The sequence below is a fragment of the Bemisia tabaci genome, chromosome 3 (assembly GCF_918797505.1).
Source record: "Bemisia tabaci chromosome 3, PGI_BMITA_v3".
Lineage (NCBI taxonomy): Eukaryota > Metazoa > Arthropoda > Insecta > Hemiptera > Aleyrodidae > Bemisia > Bemisia tabaci.
This window is the reverse complement of record NC_092795.1, coordinates 33,605,177-33,625,567: the sequence shown is the minus strand read 5'-3', so window position 1 is coordinate 33,625,567 and position 20,391 is coordinate 33,605,177. Positions and strand designations below refer to the sequence as shown.

Here is a 20,391-nt window from a genome sequence, read left to right as displayed (position 1 = left end):
TGTCGTAATGTATTAATGGCCCCATATTGAAATTGATAGACAAAGAAGAAGGAGACAAAGAGAAAAATGGAAGGATCCAATTCAATGAAACGGGTGTTTGTTATAGAGTAGGGGGAGAAATGATGGACTGACTGCAGAGTCCTTTGTGAGTTGCCGTTGTTTACTTCATTATTTCGTCGCCTGTCTGACAGATGGGCGTAAGTACACTTTGTATTGAACCCTGTCTTTCATACAATTCAATGCTTTTCCGGGCTCATCTCAATGTGTAGTTACGCCCATATGTCAGCCACGCAACGACTTGTCCCGAATGTTCATTGCAGCACACAGAAATTGACTTTTAAGTAGTTTCCGCTTAAGATTTGAGTGGTATTTGGGTGTTAAAAATTGGTTTTAAGGATTTTACCACTTTCTCTGTATTATTCCGAGGCAAAAAATGGTTTCATACCTCGCCTGTGGATAACAAGATTGGTTTTCCTCCATGGCAGGAAACACTCTCTGCTGAAGCGTTGGGCAGTATCCTGGAAACAGAGTTCCAGAGTGGATTGTCCGGACTTTTGGTTCCTTGCTTGAACGCAAAAAGACCAGGCCCATCGGTTGTCCCTGCAGCAAAACTATGGCCCATAGCTGGCTTGCAACCGTGCACCTGGGCAACAGACAAAAATTTCCTTTGATCGCACACGGTGACATGGCACAGAAAAAAGAGCACGGGGTTGTTAGATGATATGACCATTTCTAATGAATTGTGGTAGTACCCCAATAAATTAGGTTACGAACCCAAGTTTTGCGGTACTATCACAATTCATTGGAGATGTACATATCATCCAACAAACTAGGGTAGTACCAAAATTTTAGGGGATAACCCCCACCACTTAACTATGTATGTATAATCTCTTGTTATCTATTGAATAAACAATTTTTCTTGACCAAAAAAAAAAAAAAAAAAAAAAAAAAACCACCACTTTTGCTCCAAGGGCGTTCCTAGGTTCGATGAATTGTAAACTAAGACAGACTAAGATTCGAAAAGAAATGGGAACATGTATGGTTTGCGAGACCGTTTCGATTTTTATAAAAAAAAGTAGATTTACAACTTTAACAGCAGCATTTGAAACCAAGAAAAACTGCCCCTAAACATGGATCTGAGATACAAGTTGGCGTAGCCGCTTGAACCGAGAGCCCGGGGCTTGAAAGCTAGAGATTCATTGAAACACCAACAGTTTTATTTAAAACGTCAAACATCACCAATTTTTAATGAGGAAGGCAAACCTTGGCTCTTAATAAGGAGACGTCTCGATACTCGACGCAGACGTTATGAATGGACCAGTGGCGTGGCGTGCTTTGCGATATATCGATTGTTATGCCATTTAAATCTATGGAAAGGATCGATTAACAGGGTGTTCGCAGCGAACACCTTAATAATCGATTCTTTACTACAGCTTCAAATGGAGAAATATCGATAATCGATCCTTCACGCCACGCCACTGGAATGGACTACGGACGAGAGCACCGACAACGCTTTTGGTTATAATGACATCACGTCCATGTTCAAGTATCTTTCTTCCATATTTCCTTGAAGGTTTAGAGTCTTTTCAAAATGTAAATTAAACCGGTCTCTCGAATTTCACATTTTCCTCCTTATATTCAGAATTTCAGCTATCCTCCGTCTGCAATCGCTATTCCAGCAAAAATAACGAGTATGCAAACGCCACTCGATTCCTTGCATGTAAGCGCTGTACAGGGTAACATACGTGTCTAAAATTATTTGGAACATAGAAATATAAGAGAAAATAAGGAGTCGATATTTTTTGTTTATACCTGTCGGATCTGGCCAGTATTTGGATCTTGATATATTGCCTCCCGCTTAGCCATGTTCACAAATTGATGAACCATCCGGACGGGTCCTTTGACCTCCCATGAGTTAGGATCATTCCAAAGAGACTGCAATCGGGTTAAAAAAAAAAAAAAAAAAAAAAAAAAAAAAAAAAAAAAAAAAGTGTTTTTGGTTAAAAACAAATGACCTATGGAATTTAATTGAAGTCCCCTAGATTTTAAAGACATCACTTCTACAGATACAGGGTGAGGTCGGGTAGGATTATTTAGGTAAGAGCAGTGTTTACTTGGGTTCTAACGGTGCCACTTTTTTTGGCAGACACTTACACCTCATTTGATCGGATTGAGGAACACAAGTTTAATTTCAGCTGAACATGTTCTGATTTAAATAAGAGAACACACAAAACTCGTAATAATAACTATACGTATACGACAGTAATTATGACAAGCCCTATGGATATACGTCCTTTTACTTGATTCCATCTTAACTGCATTTTGCGATAAGGATTTATTTCTGACTCTTTCATAAAATCAGCCATTTGCATCGGAAACAACTTACAGCACAGACTCTGTTTCTAAAATGAGCCAGCAATTATACTTCTAAATTCTAATTTTTCTAATTTTTCATTTTTAATTTTTCTAATTTTTCAATAAGGCACTGTAAAATGTAGTCTATCTAATGGAACACTAGACAAAGAAAGGAAGTTAGGAAACTGAGCACCACAGATTTGCTCTGTTGGTAAAACACTCAACACACTTTAGCAAGAAGGAAGCAGCGCAATTACAGTATTTTCAAAATCGTGCAACTTCTTCTTTTCTTCTAAAAAAACTTTTACATGTACGGTATTCAAATTTACACAATTATTTTTCCTTAATATATAACAATTTTTTGGTGGGAAGCAAACCCTATTAGCTATTCTGGGAGACATTTTAGATAATTATAAAGAAGCAACATTTATTCAAACACTGTAATTACGCTGGGTTCCTTTTTGCCAAATGCGATCCATGTATAAGTGGTTGTATTGACGGTGTGTAATCTCAAATCCTGTCTGGTGGTCCATTGGCTCATCGCAGGTACAGGATCTGGTTAGGTTGGCTCTGCCGTGCTAAGGAAGAACGCCGTATGAGCCTTCAGACGTTGCCAAGTTTTCTTCGATAAAGACTGAATTTACTGGAAAAATCCCGAATATTTTTCCTCCAATTTTTCCGATAATTTTGTTCACAATTGAATCTAAAATATCTGAACATTTCAAGGAAAAATATGCAAAACTCTCTTTAAAAATACATGTTTTATGCGGGGAAATTTGGCAACGCTCGAAGGTTCATACGGCGTTCTTCCTTAGCACGGCAGAGCTGTGACGGTGTGTAACTCACTATAGCGGTGGCGAGGATCCGTTGAGCGATGATTTTTGTGCTCTGGAACATGTCCTCACCGGGTCCGAGGGCGACGCACATGTCATGTTCGTCCGGGCAGGAGCTCGTTAGCATGTCGCAGGGCTCCCCGGTTTTCAGGCAGACCGGCGATCGTAGGTTCGGCGACACGTCCCCCAAGTTGCTCGAGGCGAACGCTGCAACAAAAGGGCCCTACGCCATTCAAATTCACAACAACTAAACAGCAATGATCAACAACGTAATCAGCCAAAGCACATAATGAACCACTAGACAAGGTAAGAATTTAAGCAATCTGATACATGTTTCTCAACCAGAATTTCACGTCGAACACGATTCGTACAACGAAAATTACTGACACCAACTCCTAACAAAGATATTAACGTTTTTATTTCACATTGGTTACGAGGAATTTGAACTGCCCGCTCACAAGAAACTCAAAGCTCTACGCGAGTCAAATCGCGCACTACAACGGTTTCAGCAAGCTTCTCAATCGAGCAATGTTCATTTCCCACCATGTGTTGTTCAAACTATTAGCAATTTGCTATAGCTGAGCCGAAGCGTCAAGATTGAGGTTGCCAGATTTTTAAACCGCAGAGACTGTCATGATAACGTTTAGCGCGCGATGTGAATTACGTGAAGCATTGAGTTTTCATGAGCAAGTAGTTTGAATTCACGTATCAGGAATTATTAAATATCTTCGTAAGGAGTTAATTTCGGCAATTTTAATCGTATGCATTGTGTTCTACGTGAAATTTTAGTGACGAAACATGCATCAGAATGCTGAAATTCGTACCTTGTCTAGTGGTCCATCAAATAACAACTTAATTTTGGGGAAAGCTCCAACAAAACAGAGGATAAATAATGGGGAAAAAAAACCCGGACAACAATGTTGGAATCAACGGAAATGTTGCTTCAGCTCGCGTCGTTGTTTTCAAGAAAATAAAACCCAACTATAGATACTTGCTAATTTCTAAAATATGTTAGTGTTTGACTCTAGTCTGATACTTTTCAACAAAGTCGTTTAAATTGATCACAAGTTAAATTGGTGATCGAATTTCGATCGTGTTAAGCAGAAAGGAACCAAGCCACGTCAGCTATATGCAGTTGTACATACATGCATTTCCTTCCAGCATGATTGAACACTTTTCTCTAGGATTATGACCATCATACGGACTACATTTGGCGATAATTAGGAATTACAATACTCTTACTGTTTCCGGTTCATTCATGAAACCACCTATTTGCTAAGGGACACTAATGATACTCAGGGCCGGATTAAGGGGGTGGCCACATGGGCCGCGGCCCATTGCGGTAAAATTAGGGGGCGGCACATTTTGCAATTTTTTTAAATGCAGGTACAAAAAATCGGATTCAGAAAAAAAATACAAACAAGAAAAGGTGACAAAATCTCTCATTTCCTGAGAGTTCATTAATTTCTAATTTTGTCGTATTTCGGTGATACAAAAGACTGCGCACCTTTAATTAGTTGAGTTAAGAGAGAAACCAAACAAGTAATTTGGCCTGGAGCAGCGCGGCGCAAAGAGAAATGATGACGAGGACTTGAGATGAAAAGGAGAAGCCCTCGACGCGCGGCGGTCGGCATGTAACACATATTAGCGCCTACGAGACTGCATGAATACTTCACGCATTGCGTCAAGCACAGTACGGTCAACAGAGGTCGACGCGAAGTTCCGTGAACTTTTGCTAGTAATGTGTCCAACACCAGTGAACGCGCCTTACGTACCCTTCTCCCTCCGGCACGTTCACTTGGTGGTTTTTATTGATGTTTCAAAATGAATGAGAAGAGGGCGGCAAAATACAGGTGGCCCATGGGCGGCAAGCAGGTAAATCCAGCCATGGTGATACTTAGTTGTTCCCAACATAAAGCCGTGATGCAACAAGTAGCACAAAGTCTGTAAGTTGGTCCATCGGTCGAATATACCGAGAATGACGCGATCACTAGATCTGTCTCTATCGTAGCACGCACGCATACGGAAATGAGCCAGTATCGTTTCCGATTCAGCTCTCACCGGTATTTCGCACCTCTACCCTACAACCCCCCCCCCTTCCCCCGGGCTAGTAATTCCCTATGACTAAGTGATTCCCAAGGGACTGTTGTCGTTGGCGCTTGGTGTGCCACGGGAGGTCACTCATCACCGGCACCAGTCCGGTCCGGTACCTGAAGCTTTGAACTTGCCCTTGGGTCGCTTGGCCAGCTTTATGACGTGTTTGCGTGACTGCTTCCATCTCCCATCTCCCTCCCCCATTCCCGGCTCGGCCCGGCCAATATCGTCCCGCGATCTCAATCAAATGACCGGCTTTCTATTTCCATCCGAATCCTCCATCTCATCCTACCTCCGAGTGTTATCCCATATCTCATCTTAAGCTCACAATCATAGGAAGTCATATCTCTATAGACTTTGTTGGGCGAGTTTCTGGAAACTAGGTTAGGATTGCAAAACTATTTGCTCAACTTTTTCGTCATTAGTCATCATTCGGCGAATCTGAGTGTTGACTTTTTTTGAAAGAATGTTTTATATTATAGGGAAGGTAGCAGTGCAGAGACTCTGAGATACATTTTCTCTGACTCTGCCGTGCTAAGAAAAAACGCTGTGTGAAAATTTGATAGTTGCCAAATTTCACCGGATAAAACATGTTTTTTCAGGAAAGTTTTGTGTAATTTTCCTGAAAATTTCGGATATGAATTGAATTGTGAACAACATTGTCTGAATAAATTGAAGTAAAACATTCCCAATTTGTAGAGTGAATTTGTTTTTTATTGAAAGAGATATGGCAACGTCTGAAGGCTCATACGGCGTTCTTCCTTCGGACGACAGAGTTACCTACAACCCCCTCCTATCCAAAGTCGCCACCTCTATTTTGCTTCCTCGGTACTTTCACTGGACCCCGTGTTCGTACTACTCTGTTTTTCGGATGTTGGATCATTTGGACTACATTTTGCGATTAGGAGCTACAATTAACCCTTTGTTGCATGAGCTAATCGTTGATTTTGGACGGAAAATCTACATTGTACAGTATTTTTTCGACAATAGAGTCAGTTGGAATCGATCTTTGTAGTTTCTTTTAAAGTTAGAAGATCAATAATGCTCCTAAAAAAATATTTTTTGCTTTGATTCAATTTAAGACTCCAGAATTGAAATAAAGCTGAAAACCATTTGTTGCTTTCATGCAACGCTATGCAATAAAGGGTTAATAGCCCATCAGCAAAAACACACATATGTATAGGGAAAATGATGGTGCACACGTCGTTTCTAAACTGAGCCAGATATTGTAGTTCCAAATTGCAAAATGCAATCCATTTGTTCCTCATTAAAGATAATTTTTTTGAAGATATTACTTTGCCGATAGGACGTCCCGGATTCATCTGCTGTTCGAAGAGGACCGAGGCGAGACCGACGTTGTCGCTGGAGATGAGGGTGTTGGTGTTGTTCATGCTGGTTGGGTGCACCGGGAACCAGTTAAGCACGCCCATCGGTTGACCCGTTTCCGCCACGAATTTCAACTGGATCAGCCTTTTATCCACGTTGTACTCGAATCTGCGCAAGCAAAAGTAGTTCCATGTAATTTATGGGACTTCCATGACCAGAGGCATGCAAAATCAACAATTCCCCTTGAATATGTCTGTTAACTCTCTTTACTCGTTCAAAAAATATTCACATAAAAAAATTTCAAGGAGATATTATTGATAGTTTTCTTTAAAAAAATGAAAAAAATTGGTGCCAATGTTTTGACTGCATCCATTTGATTAAGCCCGTTTCACACGATCAACATAGAGCTCTCAAAGTGACGTCACGTGACCCCACGTGACGTCACTTTGGGAGCTCTACTTTGATCGTATGATACGGGCTTTAGATAATTAGCATAATCCTTAAAATTATTAAATAAATATCCTGTTTGTAGCATCTCTCGATAAAATTGAAGCTATTGAAATTAATGACTTGAATGTACCTGGCTTTTTCGCTCTCTGGGTTGTTGTCATAAGCGGACGGACTCCTGTTCGTATTGGCGTCAAAAACTTCTCCTGTCGAGAAAAGTATAGTTCCTTTCCGCATGTTACTCCTCGCCCGGGTTATGCTCTGAAAATAAAATACGTCTCAGGAATATGCGGTTTATAGTGCGTAGTGCACCGAGTTACGGGGGTCATTTAAAACATAAGTTTACCTTTCTTATCTTTTGAATAAATATGTGCGATAAAATCGACAAAAATTTTCCCTCGCCAATAAATTTTAAAATTTCAAAAACAAAAAAAAAATATTAAAAATTTCCAAAAACACGCTCATTTTTAAAAGAAATCAAACACTTATAACATTGAGGCCTCGGGGGCACATTTGGCAACGTTTGAATGCAGATTCGGTTTTTTTCCTCTTAGCAAGGTAGGATAAAATAAATGGGTTACCGTAACGATGCCGGAGACAAGGGCGTCATACGTCTCAGGGACGAAGCCCATGGTGCTGATGTCGAACATGAAATGCATGAGGAACCCGCCTGGCGCCGAGTGGGTATGCGTCCCGCTTATCATCAGGTTCCTCTCCGAGAACTCCTCGCCGAATTTTTCCCTCAGCCGCTTCAGCACCTGACGGACAGAAGGTTGCGTGATGGTTAGTTACAGTATCCAAAGGCCGTATTTGGACTATATTTCAATAGAGAACCAATGTTTCAATACATTTTAGAAAGAACGTTTGTTCTATCAATGCTCCCATGCAGCCAAGCGTAGAGGACCTATATAGGGAGAGTATGGACGTGTCGAAAATTTTGAGGTCAGGCGATGGAGTTCCTAGACCCCAAAAGGGTAGGTAATCTATGAATTCAAATTATCCAGAGTGATTTATAATCACAATTGTTGGGAACTGTTGTTGGTAAAGCACGTATTTGACTTGGTTTTTGCATAAACTTACTCATTTTTGCAGAAGAATGCTTACTTATGGATATTCTTGTCTATTTTCGTTTGATATTGGAGTCTAAAGTTTTACACTGACATTTTTCGTTTTCAAAGGTTACCTCCCCTTTGGGCTCTAAGAGCTACATATTTCGAGTTGTCCATACCCTCCCAATATGAGTACTCTAGCCAAGCGCATCGTTTTAATCTTCATCTTCCTCTTTTGCCCCTCCCTCTTCCTCGCTTTGCCCTCAATTAGTCTAAAAAGACAATACAAGACAAAATTCCAACTTGAAAACATTTATATTTGTTTCATCTCACAAATCCTGAAACAACAAATAAAAAATTTGATGATGTTAATATAAATGAACACCTCACCGACCAATAACTTTTTTCAAGGTTTCCAGGATGTGAGCTCATGCAGGCATTACTTTTAAATCTTATAGGGAGAATCGATTCCAAAAACGCAAAATAACATATGAAAATTGAACTGTACTTCTGTGATGCAACAACTAAAACTGAATGACTTAATATGAGAAGACAATACTCTATGATTGAAGTTGTTATGAAGTAGAACTGAAGTCGGTAGATACCTTCATTCGGACTCCGTGTGCGCCCATTCCCACGTCCACACTCACGAAAACGAGTTTCTCATAGGAGTCATCTATGATGAAAGCTCGTGCAAATTGTCGCAAATGCAATCCCTCACCCCTCTGCCTGAGGTTTGCGTAGCCCATCTGCAACATAAAGAAAATCAACCTTATGTGTCAACGTTTATCTAAACCTGTTTTTTTTTTTTTTTTTTTTTTTTTTCCTCTTAGTCTTACATCACCTGAGCAATCTTCATATATCCTCCTCTGTTTACACTTAATGTTCATCGGAAGACAACCAATCAAAACAAGGGAGAAAATTAACTTCAAGACCACAATTTCCCAGGATTCCTACGGATATACAGCTATATTGCAAGCTCATCCTAAAGTGTCTTCACTCGTGGATTACTCTACCCCATATTGGGTCTGGGTACCTTCCTAATAGACGCGGTTCAAATCACTAAAAAATTATTAATTTCATTCGAAAAGAAGTACCCATCTTTATTTACTAATGAAGACAACTGCAGGAAAGAGCCAAGAGCGTCACTAATTTGAGAAAGTACAATTAAGAAAACAAAATTATGCGACATTTTACAGTGTTTTTCCAACATTTTTTAATCATTCATTTTTTAGGATTGCATGAGGAAAGAGAAATAATGACATTTTCCCTGAACCCAATACCATAATGTATTTATGTAGGGCCAATCAACGGAGGAACGAATCAGTTCAGTGGTTTCTACCCATAAGTTCTCAAACTTATGAGTCTGAACTATAGCGAAACGCCAGAAAAAACTTCGACCCTTCATTTGAGAAGTTATGCAATTTCAGTCCCTCAGAAATTGAAAGACTTGCATCTCGTTCTTAGCGTTCCACCGCAAAATTCGATGAAGGGAGAACGTTGTCAATGCGAGGAGTCCTCGCAAGAAAGTGAAGCATACGCGCGCATGCAGTGGGAATAAAACATGCATTTTCCCTCGATCGCAGTGCGAGAGGTGGCACAGTGGAACGAGTTAATAGGAGAGGTCGGACATGAAATTTTCGGCCAAAATTTCAAATTTGGATGTTTATTTTGTCACAAAATCTATTTTAAGAGGTATTTCTGAAAAGAAATTTCACTATAAAACCAGTGGAACCACTCTTAAACTTTTCTATTTCATATTTTTAAAAATATAAGCTTTCAAAGTTTCCAGACTTTGTGCGACCTCTCTGACTCGGTCCACTGTGCGTGGGTCCAATTTTCATTAGCGATGGAGCATCGCGAACGGGCGAGCCATTCGTGCGAGCGTCTTGTCTCGCTTGTCTATGAAACTTTTTCTTATAAAATATTCATCGCTCTGATATTGTTTGTCCGGGTTCGATTTCAATTTCATCGCATCGCTCAGGATTTGATTGATATTGCGTCGACGCCCGCTCACTGCAAGAATTCCGCGATAAAGCCATTCAGCTCTCAACCCCTTCCCTTGGTGAAAGAGAAGTACACTACCACGGAAAGATTATTAAAATTGATAGACACAGTGATAGACAAAGTAAGCAAAGAAAAAATGAAGCAATCCTATCGGTGAATGAACGAAGAAGGTGAGTAATAGACTAGCCACCGGCTACCCATAAGAGACCCCATAGAAAGTCCATTAATTTCCCCCAGTCCAAGACAATCACCCGTTTTAACCAATAGGATTGTTCCATTATCCTTTTGTCTTTATGATGGAGTTTTTTAGCCATCGTGCGTAAAAGGTTCAGCTTAAAGCTGATATCTCATTACATGACTTTATGTCTATAAATCCAATAATCAGCTCACTCTGGGATCAATATAGTCAACCCTCCGGGTGGGGGAAAATTGTCGAGAATTTAGACGAGCATCATCATTAGAACTTTTTGCTCTTAGATGTGCTACAATCTCATATCATCAATTCCTAAGGCTCTGATGTGTTTTCTTAAACCTGGGATATCCTTAAGGAGAATCATTTTCTGATGCAGAGCGTTCAGTATCACAAACATTTTTCGAGCGTAGTCGACTTAACAGTGAAAGATAAATAATATCGACTAAATGGCGAGTGATAGGTTCCCTCTTTGAGTAATCGTGTGAAAAGTATCCGAGAAATGCTTTCAGAGACGGAGAGGGACCATCGTCGAGAAATTGTATCATGCACGAACACGTATACAAGAGCAGTGTAAACTTACGAATGGGATTCCAACCGCTGGACCAGTCACATCCCCTATCCCCACTCCAATCTTGTAAGCCGCCTCGCAGAAAGCTACAAAGCTAGCCAATATCAAACAGACTTGTCGCAATACACTCGGCATTTCTGAAAAGAGAAGGAGAATTTATTCAAGGATTTGCGTTGGGTCTCCGAATCGGATTTGTAGGAGGATCCTAGGCGAAAAGCACAATGGAAAGTCAAAGTTTGAATGAGCTATTGTGGAGGTCCCTCGACCGCTGATGGATTGTAACAGATAATATGTCAAATAACGGCTACCGTTGGATCAAGATCAAAATAATCGCATACCAATGACAAAACTTTCAAAAAAAGGCCACAAAGTTTGAGGTAATAATATTCTGTTCTCATGTTCATGATGAGATTGAGGTAACTTTGACTCTATTTTACAGTGCAAGCAGGTCTCTTTCTTCCGTGGCCGAGAGACAAGGTGATCCTTTTGTTTTATCCAGCTCTATCTCATCTGTAGGTACATGCCGGAATCAAACGCTGAATTTGGCAGCTGAATATGAGAGTCGACAGTCATCGCTCAACAGCTGGAATTTCGTAAATTTGAGTTACTTTCATCTAGATTTGTAACAAATTCATTCGAATAGTTCGTACGAACTGGTAACTGCTGAGCTTCGATCCTCGTCGGTGCCCTGAATTTTGAGCGTGACGCGCAAAATCCAGGGCGTCGGACTGATGACTTTCACATTCAAGCCACATTCAGCTCCCATATTCAGCGTGTGATTCCGGCTACAGGAACAGTTTGACTAAATAAGTGTACTTTCTCCTGAGATTTAGGTACCCCTCTATTACGGTCTCAACTTAAGATATTTCTTCTTCTTTTTCTTTTTTCTTCTTCTTCTTCTTCTTCTTCTTCTTCTTCTTTTCCCTCTGAGGTTGGGAGTTAATTTCGGGGAAAACCAGTGGCACCATCATGTTTCTGTCTACACTTAAAGACTACGGTTGAAAATATTCTCCTTACATCGGTGCTTTGAAGAAACCCAGCCCCCCTATTTTCCCGACGATAAATTAGTTACTGATTACAGCATTAATTAAAATGTTGCCTTTGTTCTAGCTATGTTTCTAATTGTCAATTTGATCTCTAAATCGATTTTATTGCTTGTTGCTACAAACATGGCAATACTCTCCTTTCGAAGCTACTCCGAAAGCATGGAGCGGGAAGGTGAATTGAGAACACGTTTTAACTACGAATCCTAGCCCATAGCTTCGTCAAGGGGGAAGGGGGGGGGGAGTATCGCGTGCACCGACAAGTGAGGAGTTTGAACACTCGAAAATCCAATTAGAACCCGATCGCTTTGTCCCTTTAGCTAGATCCGGGAGCAAATTCATCGGTCAATAGACACGTAAGTCAAACGCTTATCCTATGGGGAATACTGCCTCGTTGTCCAACTTGCATCACTGTGATGCTGTCCTCGGGGCAGGGGATTTGAGCGCTGCATCGATACAGTGGTCCTTAATCCTGTCGTTATGCTATGCCCGCACGAGGGAGGGTCAACACATTCCTCAAAAACCTCTCTCGAGTGGCGCTCTCACCCTGAAAATTAATAGGGAACAGAATGGGCCACCTGACAAAGGTTCGAAAATAGAAGCAAATGTCAAAGTTGGCAGCAATGGGATATCCCACTGTTGAAAACTAGAGTCCCTTTATACCCAGAGTTACGACAACTCACTTTTGGTTGGGCCAGGGTTGGGCTGAAAGTGGCCTAAAAAAAAATCCAATTCTGATTGGTTCTCGCTCGTGGAGGCCGAAACGAGTGCACCAAGATGGCGGTACCTCGTATGTGAACAAGAATAATGAAAATATTACCTAATTGTGGTTTATCAAGAGTAAATTGTTATTTCCATCGGTCCAAAATGAAAATAGATTAAGAAATTATTCACAAACCAATCTCATTTTCTTTTTAACTGATCAATTTATTGATGTTGTTGTTTTTGTGTGACAGACATCGCAGGATTCCTGATCCTTATCCCTCAATATCGTTCGTTTGGGTGCACTCGTTTTGGCCTCCATGGCCAGCCAAGGCCGGCTGTCAGTCAGCTGATAATCGAGTTGTCGTAACTCTGGGTATAAAGGGACTCTATTGAAAACGATTAAAAACTATTTATTCGTCCATTTAAATGAAGGTAAACAATCGATTCTAGGTAAAGCATGCTGCCGACAAATATATTTAAATGGAGAATAAATAGCTTTGCCGACTTTTGAGAATCGCAACTGTTAGAAACCATGCATGACGATAAAAATTCGAAAAAGAAGTTTTTGTGTTTAAGGAAAACTCTTTTCACTATAGAATTGAATGTGCCTATAAAAAAGGAATAATATTTTAAAGTCAACTTATGCATGGATCTTCTACGGAGTAGTGGTCCATGGAATGGGCACGAAAGATGTAAGTAGAGGATCGAAATTTCTCTTCACATTTCCAGATATATCAAAATACATTCTCCGTGTGGAAATATCGGACGCATTTGAATGAAAATGAACAATACCCATTGTGGCATGACACCTGTTATGAATGAATTCTAATACATCTCAGAGCTCAGGACAGAATGCATATAATTCCTTTTTATTTTAATACGCACAACTTCTATTCCGAGATTTGAGTCTTATTTTTTGCCTAGAAGTGGATGATATTGAACTGCGTTTGATGATTATGATGCTAGTTCTATTTCCCTATTAAACTCCATATAAGTGACCATTGATAAATAAAATAAAACTTACAATAAATCTCTCTTTTTTTAGGGGAGACAATGTTTCCTCGTCGTTTTATGCAGATATCGCTACTGGTCCCTTAGCTAGGGTTGAAGTCGTTTCGATCTGAGGAACGGCGCGACATTCCTCTCTCAATCCCACCCTTATTTGACTTTAAAATATCTAAATTTTCAAGATCCGACTGTATTTAAATCATATTCAGCGGAGCCTTGATCTTTTTGCCACAGATTAAAGTCTGCTCTGCAAAATATTAACTTAAATTCTCAGTGCCCCATTATAAATAATTTAAAAGCAGGAACGAAATTCAACTCTCAAAGCGCGCATTCTAATTAGCGATGTTGCAGTCCTTTTACCATCATTTCCTATAGTGTGAGTGCGTGACCGCTCTCAAAACCAGAAACGATTAAAGGGAATCTACAACCCCGTTTTGCCCCATTTTCGATTTTTTTTCCCAGCTCATATGAGATACGCAATTTAGTTTCGTTATGCAAATGAGTGCTTATGTAGATGAGTCAGAAATAGTGGTTCTTTATTGAAAAATGTAGCACAATTCAAAACCATTTTGGAATAATCGACTCTAATTGAATCAGCGATATATCGATTGAATCAGATGCTCTTTACGGACAAAGCCCAGGGTTGCTAAATCATGAGACCCGCTGGTGACCTTAATGTAGAAACACTAATATTAAATAGCAGGTACCGATGCTTCAGATTCTCTGATAGATTATCCTAAGAAAGGAAACCGTATGGTGCATCTCCAGAGATTTAAAAAAATCTATGTCGGAAAAAAATCTAGATCTATGTCTAAAGTCGGAAATCGCTTATTCTAGATTGTAACGTTGTAATCGTAGGTCTCAACTGATGCGTTCTATTTCCTCAAAGGGAAAATAACGGACAATTTTTATCGGCATTTTCTGTGTTTTTTTTTCACTCTCTCTAAAAAATCGCGCAGAATTGCAAAGAAACTTTTTGGTTAGTATTCTCTGAGGAAAATCAAAAATAATCGGAGATTTATTAACCTTTGCAATTTACATACGCATTTTTCACATTTAACGCTATTGAAATTTAGTAATTTTGGATATTATTAAGTGATTCTTCAGAGCCGCGTCGCGTCGAGCCAATACAACGCCGATCACCAGATTCACCACCAATATGGACTACATTTCTGCCGTGCTAAGGAAGAACGCCGTATGAACATTCGAGAGTTGCCAAATTTCTCCGAATAATTTAATTTATTTTTGAAGAAAGTTATGCATATTTTTCCTTGACATTTTCAGACTTTTTAGATCAAACTACGAACAAAGTCTTCTTAAAAATTGGAGAAAAAATATTCCCAAATTTTCCTGAAAACTTGTGATTTGTCGCAGGAAATTCGGCAACGCCTGAAGGCGCATACGGCGTTCTTCCGTAGCACGGTAAATTTTGTAATGAAGCTTCATACGATTTTTGCTCGTCCACAAAAGCACGTATATACAGTTAAAAATTTCCGCGTCTATGGTACTTTTGGTTTCTTTTCTTTTATTCAGGTCAGCCAAAGCAATTTGGTCGCTCGACACAATGTTTAGTTGCATCAACCAAACCCTGAGTTACTCTGAAGCACACTTAAGAGGTGCCCGTAACTTGTCATGAGTTCCACCCGACACAGGCACGTCAAAGCAGCGATGAGAAATAGCCGACCAATCACGCTACGCCTTTTAATGTAACTTATGTCAACTATGTCTACCCGACAAACGGAATAACACAAAATTTCAACGATCAGGTTGCAGGAGCAGACATTTTGAAACACCGCAGCCGCTTCACACGGTAAGGAATTTCACTGTTGAAAAGGACATGCTCGCAGCTCGACAGAGGCACCTTGAGAAATTTGGTGCTCGATGCATTCGGAATGTGAGCTCAACGGATAATGAGTTAATCATTATTCGTACAGAGAGACACTGTGTGGCCGGCCCCACCGTTCGGACCGTGACCAGTGACCACTCTCGAGGTGAAGGTCAACAAGATCAGAACGGATTCTCTCATGAGCCTCTTGATTCTGTATTGTCCGAAAACGTTACAGATTCCCCCTTTATGAACAAAATTTGTTCTACACCAATTGCCTAGTTTGCATGTTGAAAACAGGAGCTAACAATTGACACAGTTGTGAGTGTACCCCTGTACCCCGGTAAAAATTGGCAATAGGAGCTGCGTTTCAAAGTACCATAGGAATTCTCATGGGCTGCTATTGAAGGTGATAGAAAATTATACAGCTGGCTGTATAGAAAGCGAAGAAAATCACACAGCTGGGCTATACGAAGCGATAAAAAATTATACAGCCGGGCTATAGTTCCTGTCGCTGGGCTATAGTTCCTATCACCAATCGAAAACACAGGAAAAAGCGGAAACAAGGCTAAAAATACACAATATAAAGGCAGGACGTTTCGGTGCCGTAAGGTACCGAAACGTCCTGCCTTTATATTGTGTATTTTTAGCCTTGTTTCCGCTTTTTCCTGTGTTTTCGATTGTCGTTTCCGTTTCGGGCTGCTTTTACATACCCTTTGTTTTCCACTGTTCCTATCACCGGGCTATGCATTTTATCGCCATCGGTTATAAGAGGCTTTAAGAAATTGTATAGCCGGCTATAAAAGCTACAGAAAATCTTACCGCCGGGTGTAGGTCTATAATACCTCTGGTGTGAAATAGTTGCTTCAGACGCCGTGGCACGCTGCGGCGCGGCGGGCGGGCAGAGAGCGCGAAACGCGCATTAGCGCCTTCAAACCTAACAGGGATACTTCACGCATTGCGCAATGCATGAAGTATCCCTGTTGGGTTTGTAGGCGCCAGTGCGTCGCCGCTCCGCTTTGTGTTAGGCTCTAATATTTAATCTTGCGGAGTCAGCGTTTTTCAACTCATGAAATGTTTGCACACTCTGTATGGATAATTCTCATTTTAATTGATGAAAAAAAATACGTTTTAAAGGAAAATATAATGTGTGTTTTGTAAATATTAAGGTAGTTCCGTATCAAACTTAATGATTTCCAAAGTACACGAATTTCTACACAATTTCTTATAGCCTTTTATAGCCAATGGCGATAAAGTGCAAAGCCCGGCGATAGGAACTATGGTCCGACTGTATACTTTTTTATAGCTTCGTATAGCCCGGCTATATGATTTGCTTCGCTTTCTACAGCCAGCTATATGATTTTCAATAGCCTCTTTAGTCGGCATAGTTGGCTATAAGAACTCCTTTGGTATTTTGAAACGCAGCTCCTATCGCCAATTTTTACCAGGGGAGATACCTGAAAGACCGTCGCCTAGATCAGTTACTAGAACTACCTATGTTTGCTTGACAAACAAATGACTGTCCTCCAGTAGCCAATGAGAAAGTAATTCCAGATTTGTTTGAGCTCGAAAAAAGAGCTCCTAGTCGCCAAAAAGCTATCTACTTGTTTCTGTTCGTTATTTGATCGTAAACAATTTCAAAGGAACTTACCGAACCACGTCTTCAGTCTTCTCAGTTATCCAGTCTTGCAGCGTAAAAAATGTTCTCGCATTATAGTAATACAAAGCTTCAGCTCCTGTTGCACTCAAGCGCACTGGACAAAATCCACTTTTAACCTCGAGCTTGACCTAAACGGGATTTCAATTGTGTTGTAGTAGCAGGCACAATTTTTTCATTTAAATCTATTCACTTCACCGTTAAATCTGTGAAAAGCACGTTAGCTCTTAATTTTTACTTATATTCATGCGTAGTTATCGTGTCTTCTGTAAGACCATAATTTGATTTAGATGCAACTAACTCAGTTGGCAGGCCCTTGTCATTGCAATTAAACGTAAACGCATGACTACCTAATTTAGAACTGATGGCTCAATGACATGGTTTCTTTTTCATAATCGAGAAAACTTCAACAGGTAATAAAGCAATTTCAAATAAATATTATATACTGGAGAAAGATAATCATGTAGGAGAAAATTCTGCTCCAAGTATTTATCGTATATAATTGTCTGATTTGTAATGACGAAAAATACCCCCAAAACATTTTGATTGAAGCCAATGTTTTTGTGGGAGCCCTCACAGAACACTTGAGACACGCAAGCAAGTCTGTAAGCTCAAAAGTTTTTTTAACTTTGAGATTGTGATGGTATCGACTCAGAGAAAATTTTAAATAAAAAAAAACCATGGTCAAATAATAAGCCAAGCTAGTCGAGAGTGTGAGCTTGAAAAAACCCATGCCTTGATTTAGATGTTACAAATTTCCTTTTCATTTTGTGTTCATATCGGGAATCGCTCCAAGTTTCTCCAAAATATTGTATAACTTTCATTAAATAATAGTTCAGAATATTCAGGCAAGGCTATCATTTTTCTCTCAAAATAAGGTGAGACGAAATTTCGAATACTCAATATTGACACAATTGTTAGTCTAGGATCATAAAAACAGAGAAAGAGAGAATTTTACGACAATTTTGTCTACAAATTATACTGAGCCTGGGCCGTTCTTCCACTAAAGTTTGCAACTTTAATCAGCTTCCACTGATTTTTACCATGAAAATAGCGTATTGTACAGTCCTTTTAGAAAATCGCTGAATTAGGTTTTTTAAAATGAATTTTACACGTTGTTTGCAATCCCCTTCCAGTGAACAGTCCTCTCATGTACCTTTCATGAAAATATGAAATTATTGTAATTTTTTTTCAATATCCTAAAAATAGTCTGCCTCGCAGTTTTGTATAAACACTGTTAAATATGATTCCTTATCCTTATCCCCTTCCTTTCTTTATGAGACAATATGCACGTCAAATGTAAATTTTAGTGAAAACAAGGAATAAAATGAAGGGCTTTATTATATTTACATGCTGCTTTGTAAGTATGTGAATAGAGAATATTAATATTATTGTTTTCTTGATTTAATGATTTATTAAATATATACCTGACAAGAAAGTAAACAATTCCAAATTACAAAAATCAATAGGTTTCTCGCCGATAAATAAGAACTGTCGAATTTTTTGTGTTTTTTTTATTTCATTCACAGCTTAAACCGCACCACCTTCCTAATTTTGCTTGAAAAACTCGAACTTATGAGTTTTAATATGAAGTTGAAAAATAAATGACTAAATGGGCACTAGTCCGCGGAAAACAACTAGCTATCGTTGAAGAATTTTCACGAGGTGCAACATAACCTCAAACCAAAAACGTCAGAGCAGTGTTGAAAGGAAGGCTTGGTGTCCGAAATGAACAGACCGCACGCGTCGCGACGTCCGGACGTTCGATGGCGCAAGCGACGGCACTGATCTGTGACGGCCGTGCCGGCGTCGCGTCGGCCGATCAGGAGACTGGTTGTCTCCGCCAGGGGCCTGGCTTTGCCTTCAAAATGACGTTGTCATACGGGAGAGATCATAAAGTAAATAAAATACCCGCGTCGCACATACTAATGACAACGTCATCCTACAGCTCGATTAGTCCTGCATGAACAAAAAGCTGGCTCGAAATCTGCCATCGCATGAAGAGATACATGGATAGGATGAAGATGATTCTATAGCAATGGATAATTCGATTCGATAGGTCGAATCGTTATCTCGTTACGCCTACCGTGAGTGAAATTAAATTCCTGTCGACGCCTGCACGCGGGAAAAAGAGTTCTCGCCCCCGACTGCAACGGTGCATATCACCACTCATGTTTTATTTTCAATTAATTTATAAAAAAAAAAAAAAAAAAAAAAAAAGCTACACACAGTTTTTTTTTAGAAGTTAATGATTTAAAATAAAATCACAAAAAATTTCGACGCGATATTTTCGTTCGTTCTGTTTTCTTTTTATTAAACCAAGATTAATTTAAGCGAATCAAGTTTCAGCAGGGTTGCATCGTTTAAACATCGTCCGAGTTTCTGAATCGTTGCAATTAAGATAGATATTTACCCTTTACTTGAGGTAAAAACCAGCCAGGGACCGTCAATAGAATTGACGCTTGGTCCTAGATTTGCGGCGATTTTAGCGTGGCACAAGCCAGGGAAGGGAGCGCGGTCGAGTGTCGAGTCATCTTCACAGTGTGACGCGCCTTCAATCCAGTTAGCGTCAATGTGCCTATTGGCCCATACCCGTAGTCGAATCGTTATCGCAAATAAACGCATTGCGTTTGATGCAATGCAAGAAGTATTCACGCAGTCTTGGAGGCGCCAATATGCGCTCGACGCCGACCGCACCATTTGGCGCAATGCGTGAAGTATTCTTACAGCCTTGCAGGCGCTGATATTAGTTTGACACCGACCGCACCGTGTTTGGCGCGATCATTCGCGATAAGATAATCGCGGCATCGAACAATGGGGTTTAAAAGGCCCTTATTGTGTTTTGACGTCGTATGAACAATCCAATGTTGCCTCGTTTCTCTCGATAAAATATTTTTTCTGAGAAAAGTTAGGAAAGTTCTCTATGTTTGCTTTTTTAGATTGAATGGACCATTAAACAAGGTACGAATTTAAGCACTCTGATACATGATTCTTCACAAAAATTTCACGTAGAATACGATTCGCACAACGAAAACTATTGAAATCAACTTCTAGCTGAGATATTAACGTTTTTTTGTCCATTGGTTCCGGGAATTTCGAATTGCCCGGACACAGGAAAAACAAACCTCTACGTTCCTGGCATAGGACTTGTATTTTGTACCAAGGATTTCGGTTCTCTGAACTATAGTTCGGTTTTTATAACCGAATGTGCGTAGTATACCTACGATATTCTTCGAACTAATTCTATGATGCAACAACCCTATAGCAATTTGGAAAGTAAT

The 20,391-nt window shown here is 39.9% G+C and overlaps 1 protein-coding gene across 1 annotated transcript in view; it reads right to left on the bottom strand.

Moving 5' to 3' along the window:
• Positions 1-19,229, bottom strand: part of CDase (neutral ceramidase) — a 41,081-nt gene extending 21,852 nt beyond the window's left edge. Inside the window, exons 1-10 of the mRNA XM_072298209.1 lie at positions 18,538-19,229; positions 17,105-17,241; positions 10,885-11,009; positions 8,710-8,853; positions 7,637-7,813; positions 7,189-7,316; positions 6,578-6,776; positions 3,202-3,411; positions 1,813-1,935; positions 446-643 (exon numbers count right to left, since the gene is read on the bottom strand). Of these exons, the coding sequence (XP_072154310.1) occupies positions 446-643; positions 1,813-1,935; positions 3,202-3,411; positions 6,578-6,776; positions 7,189-7,316; positions 7,637-7,813; positions 8,710-8,853; positions 10,885-11,007 (1,302 nt within the window). The 5' untranslated portion in view covers positions 11,008-11,009; positions 17,105-17,241; positions 18,538-19,229. The remainder of the gene's footprint in view (positions 1-445; positions 644-1,812; positions 1,936-3,201; positions 3,412-6,577; positions 6,777-7,188; positions 7,317-7,636; positions 7,814-8,709; positions 8,854-10,884; positions 11,010-17,104; positions 17,242-18,537) is intronic.
• Between the last annotated feature and the right edge of the window lie 1,162 nt (positions 19,230-20,391).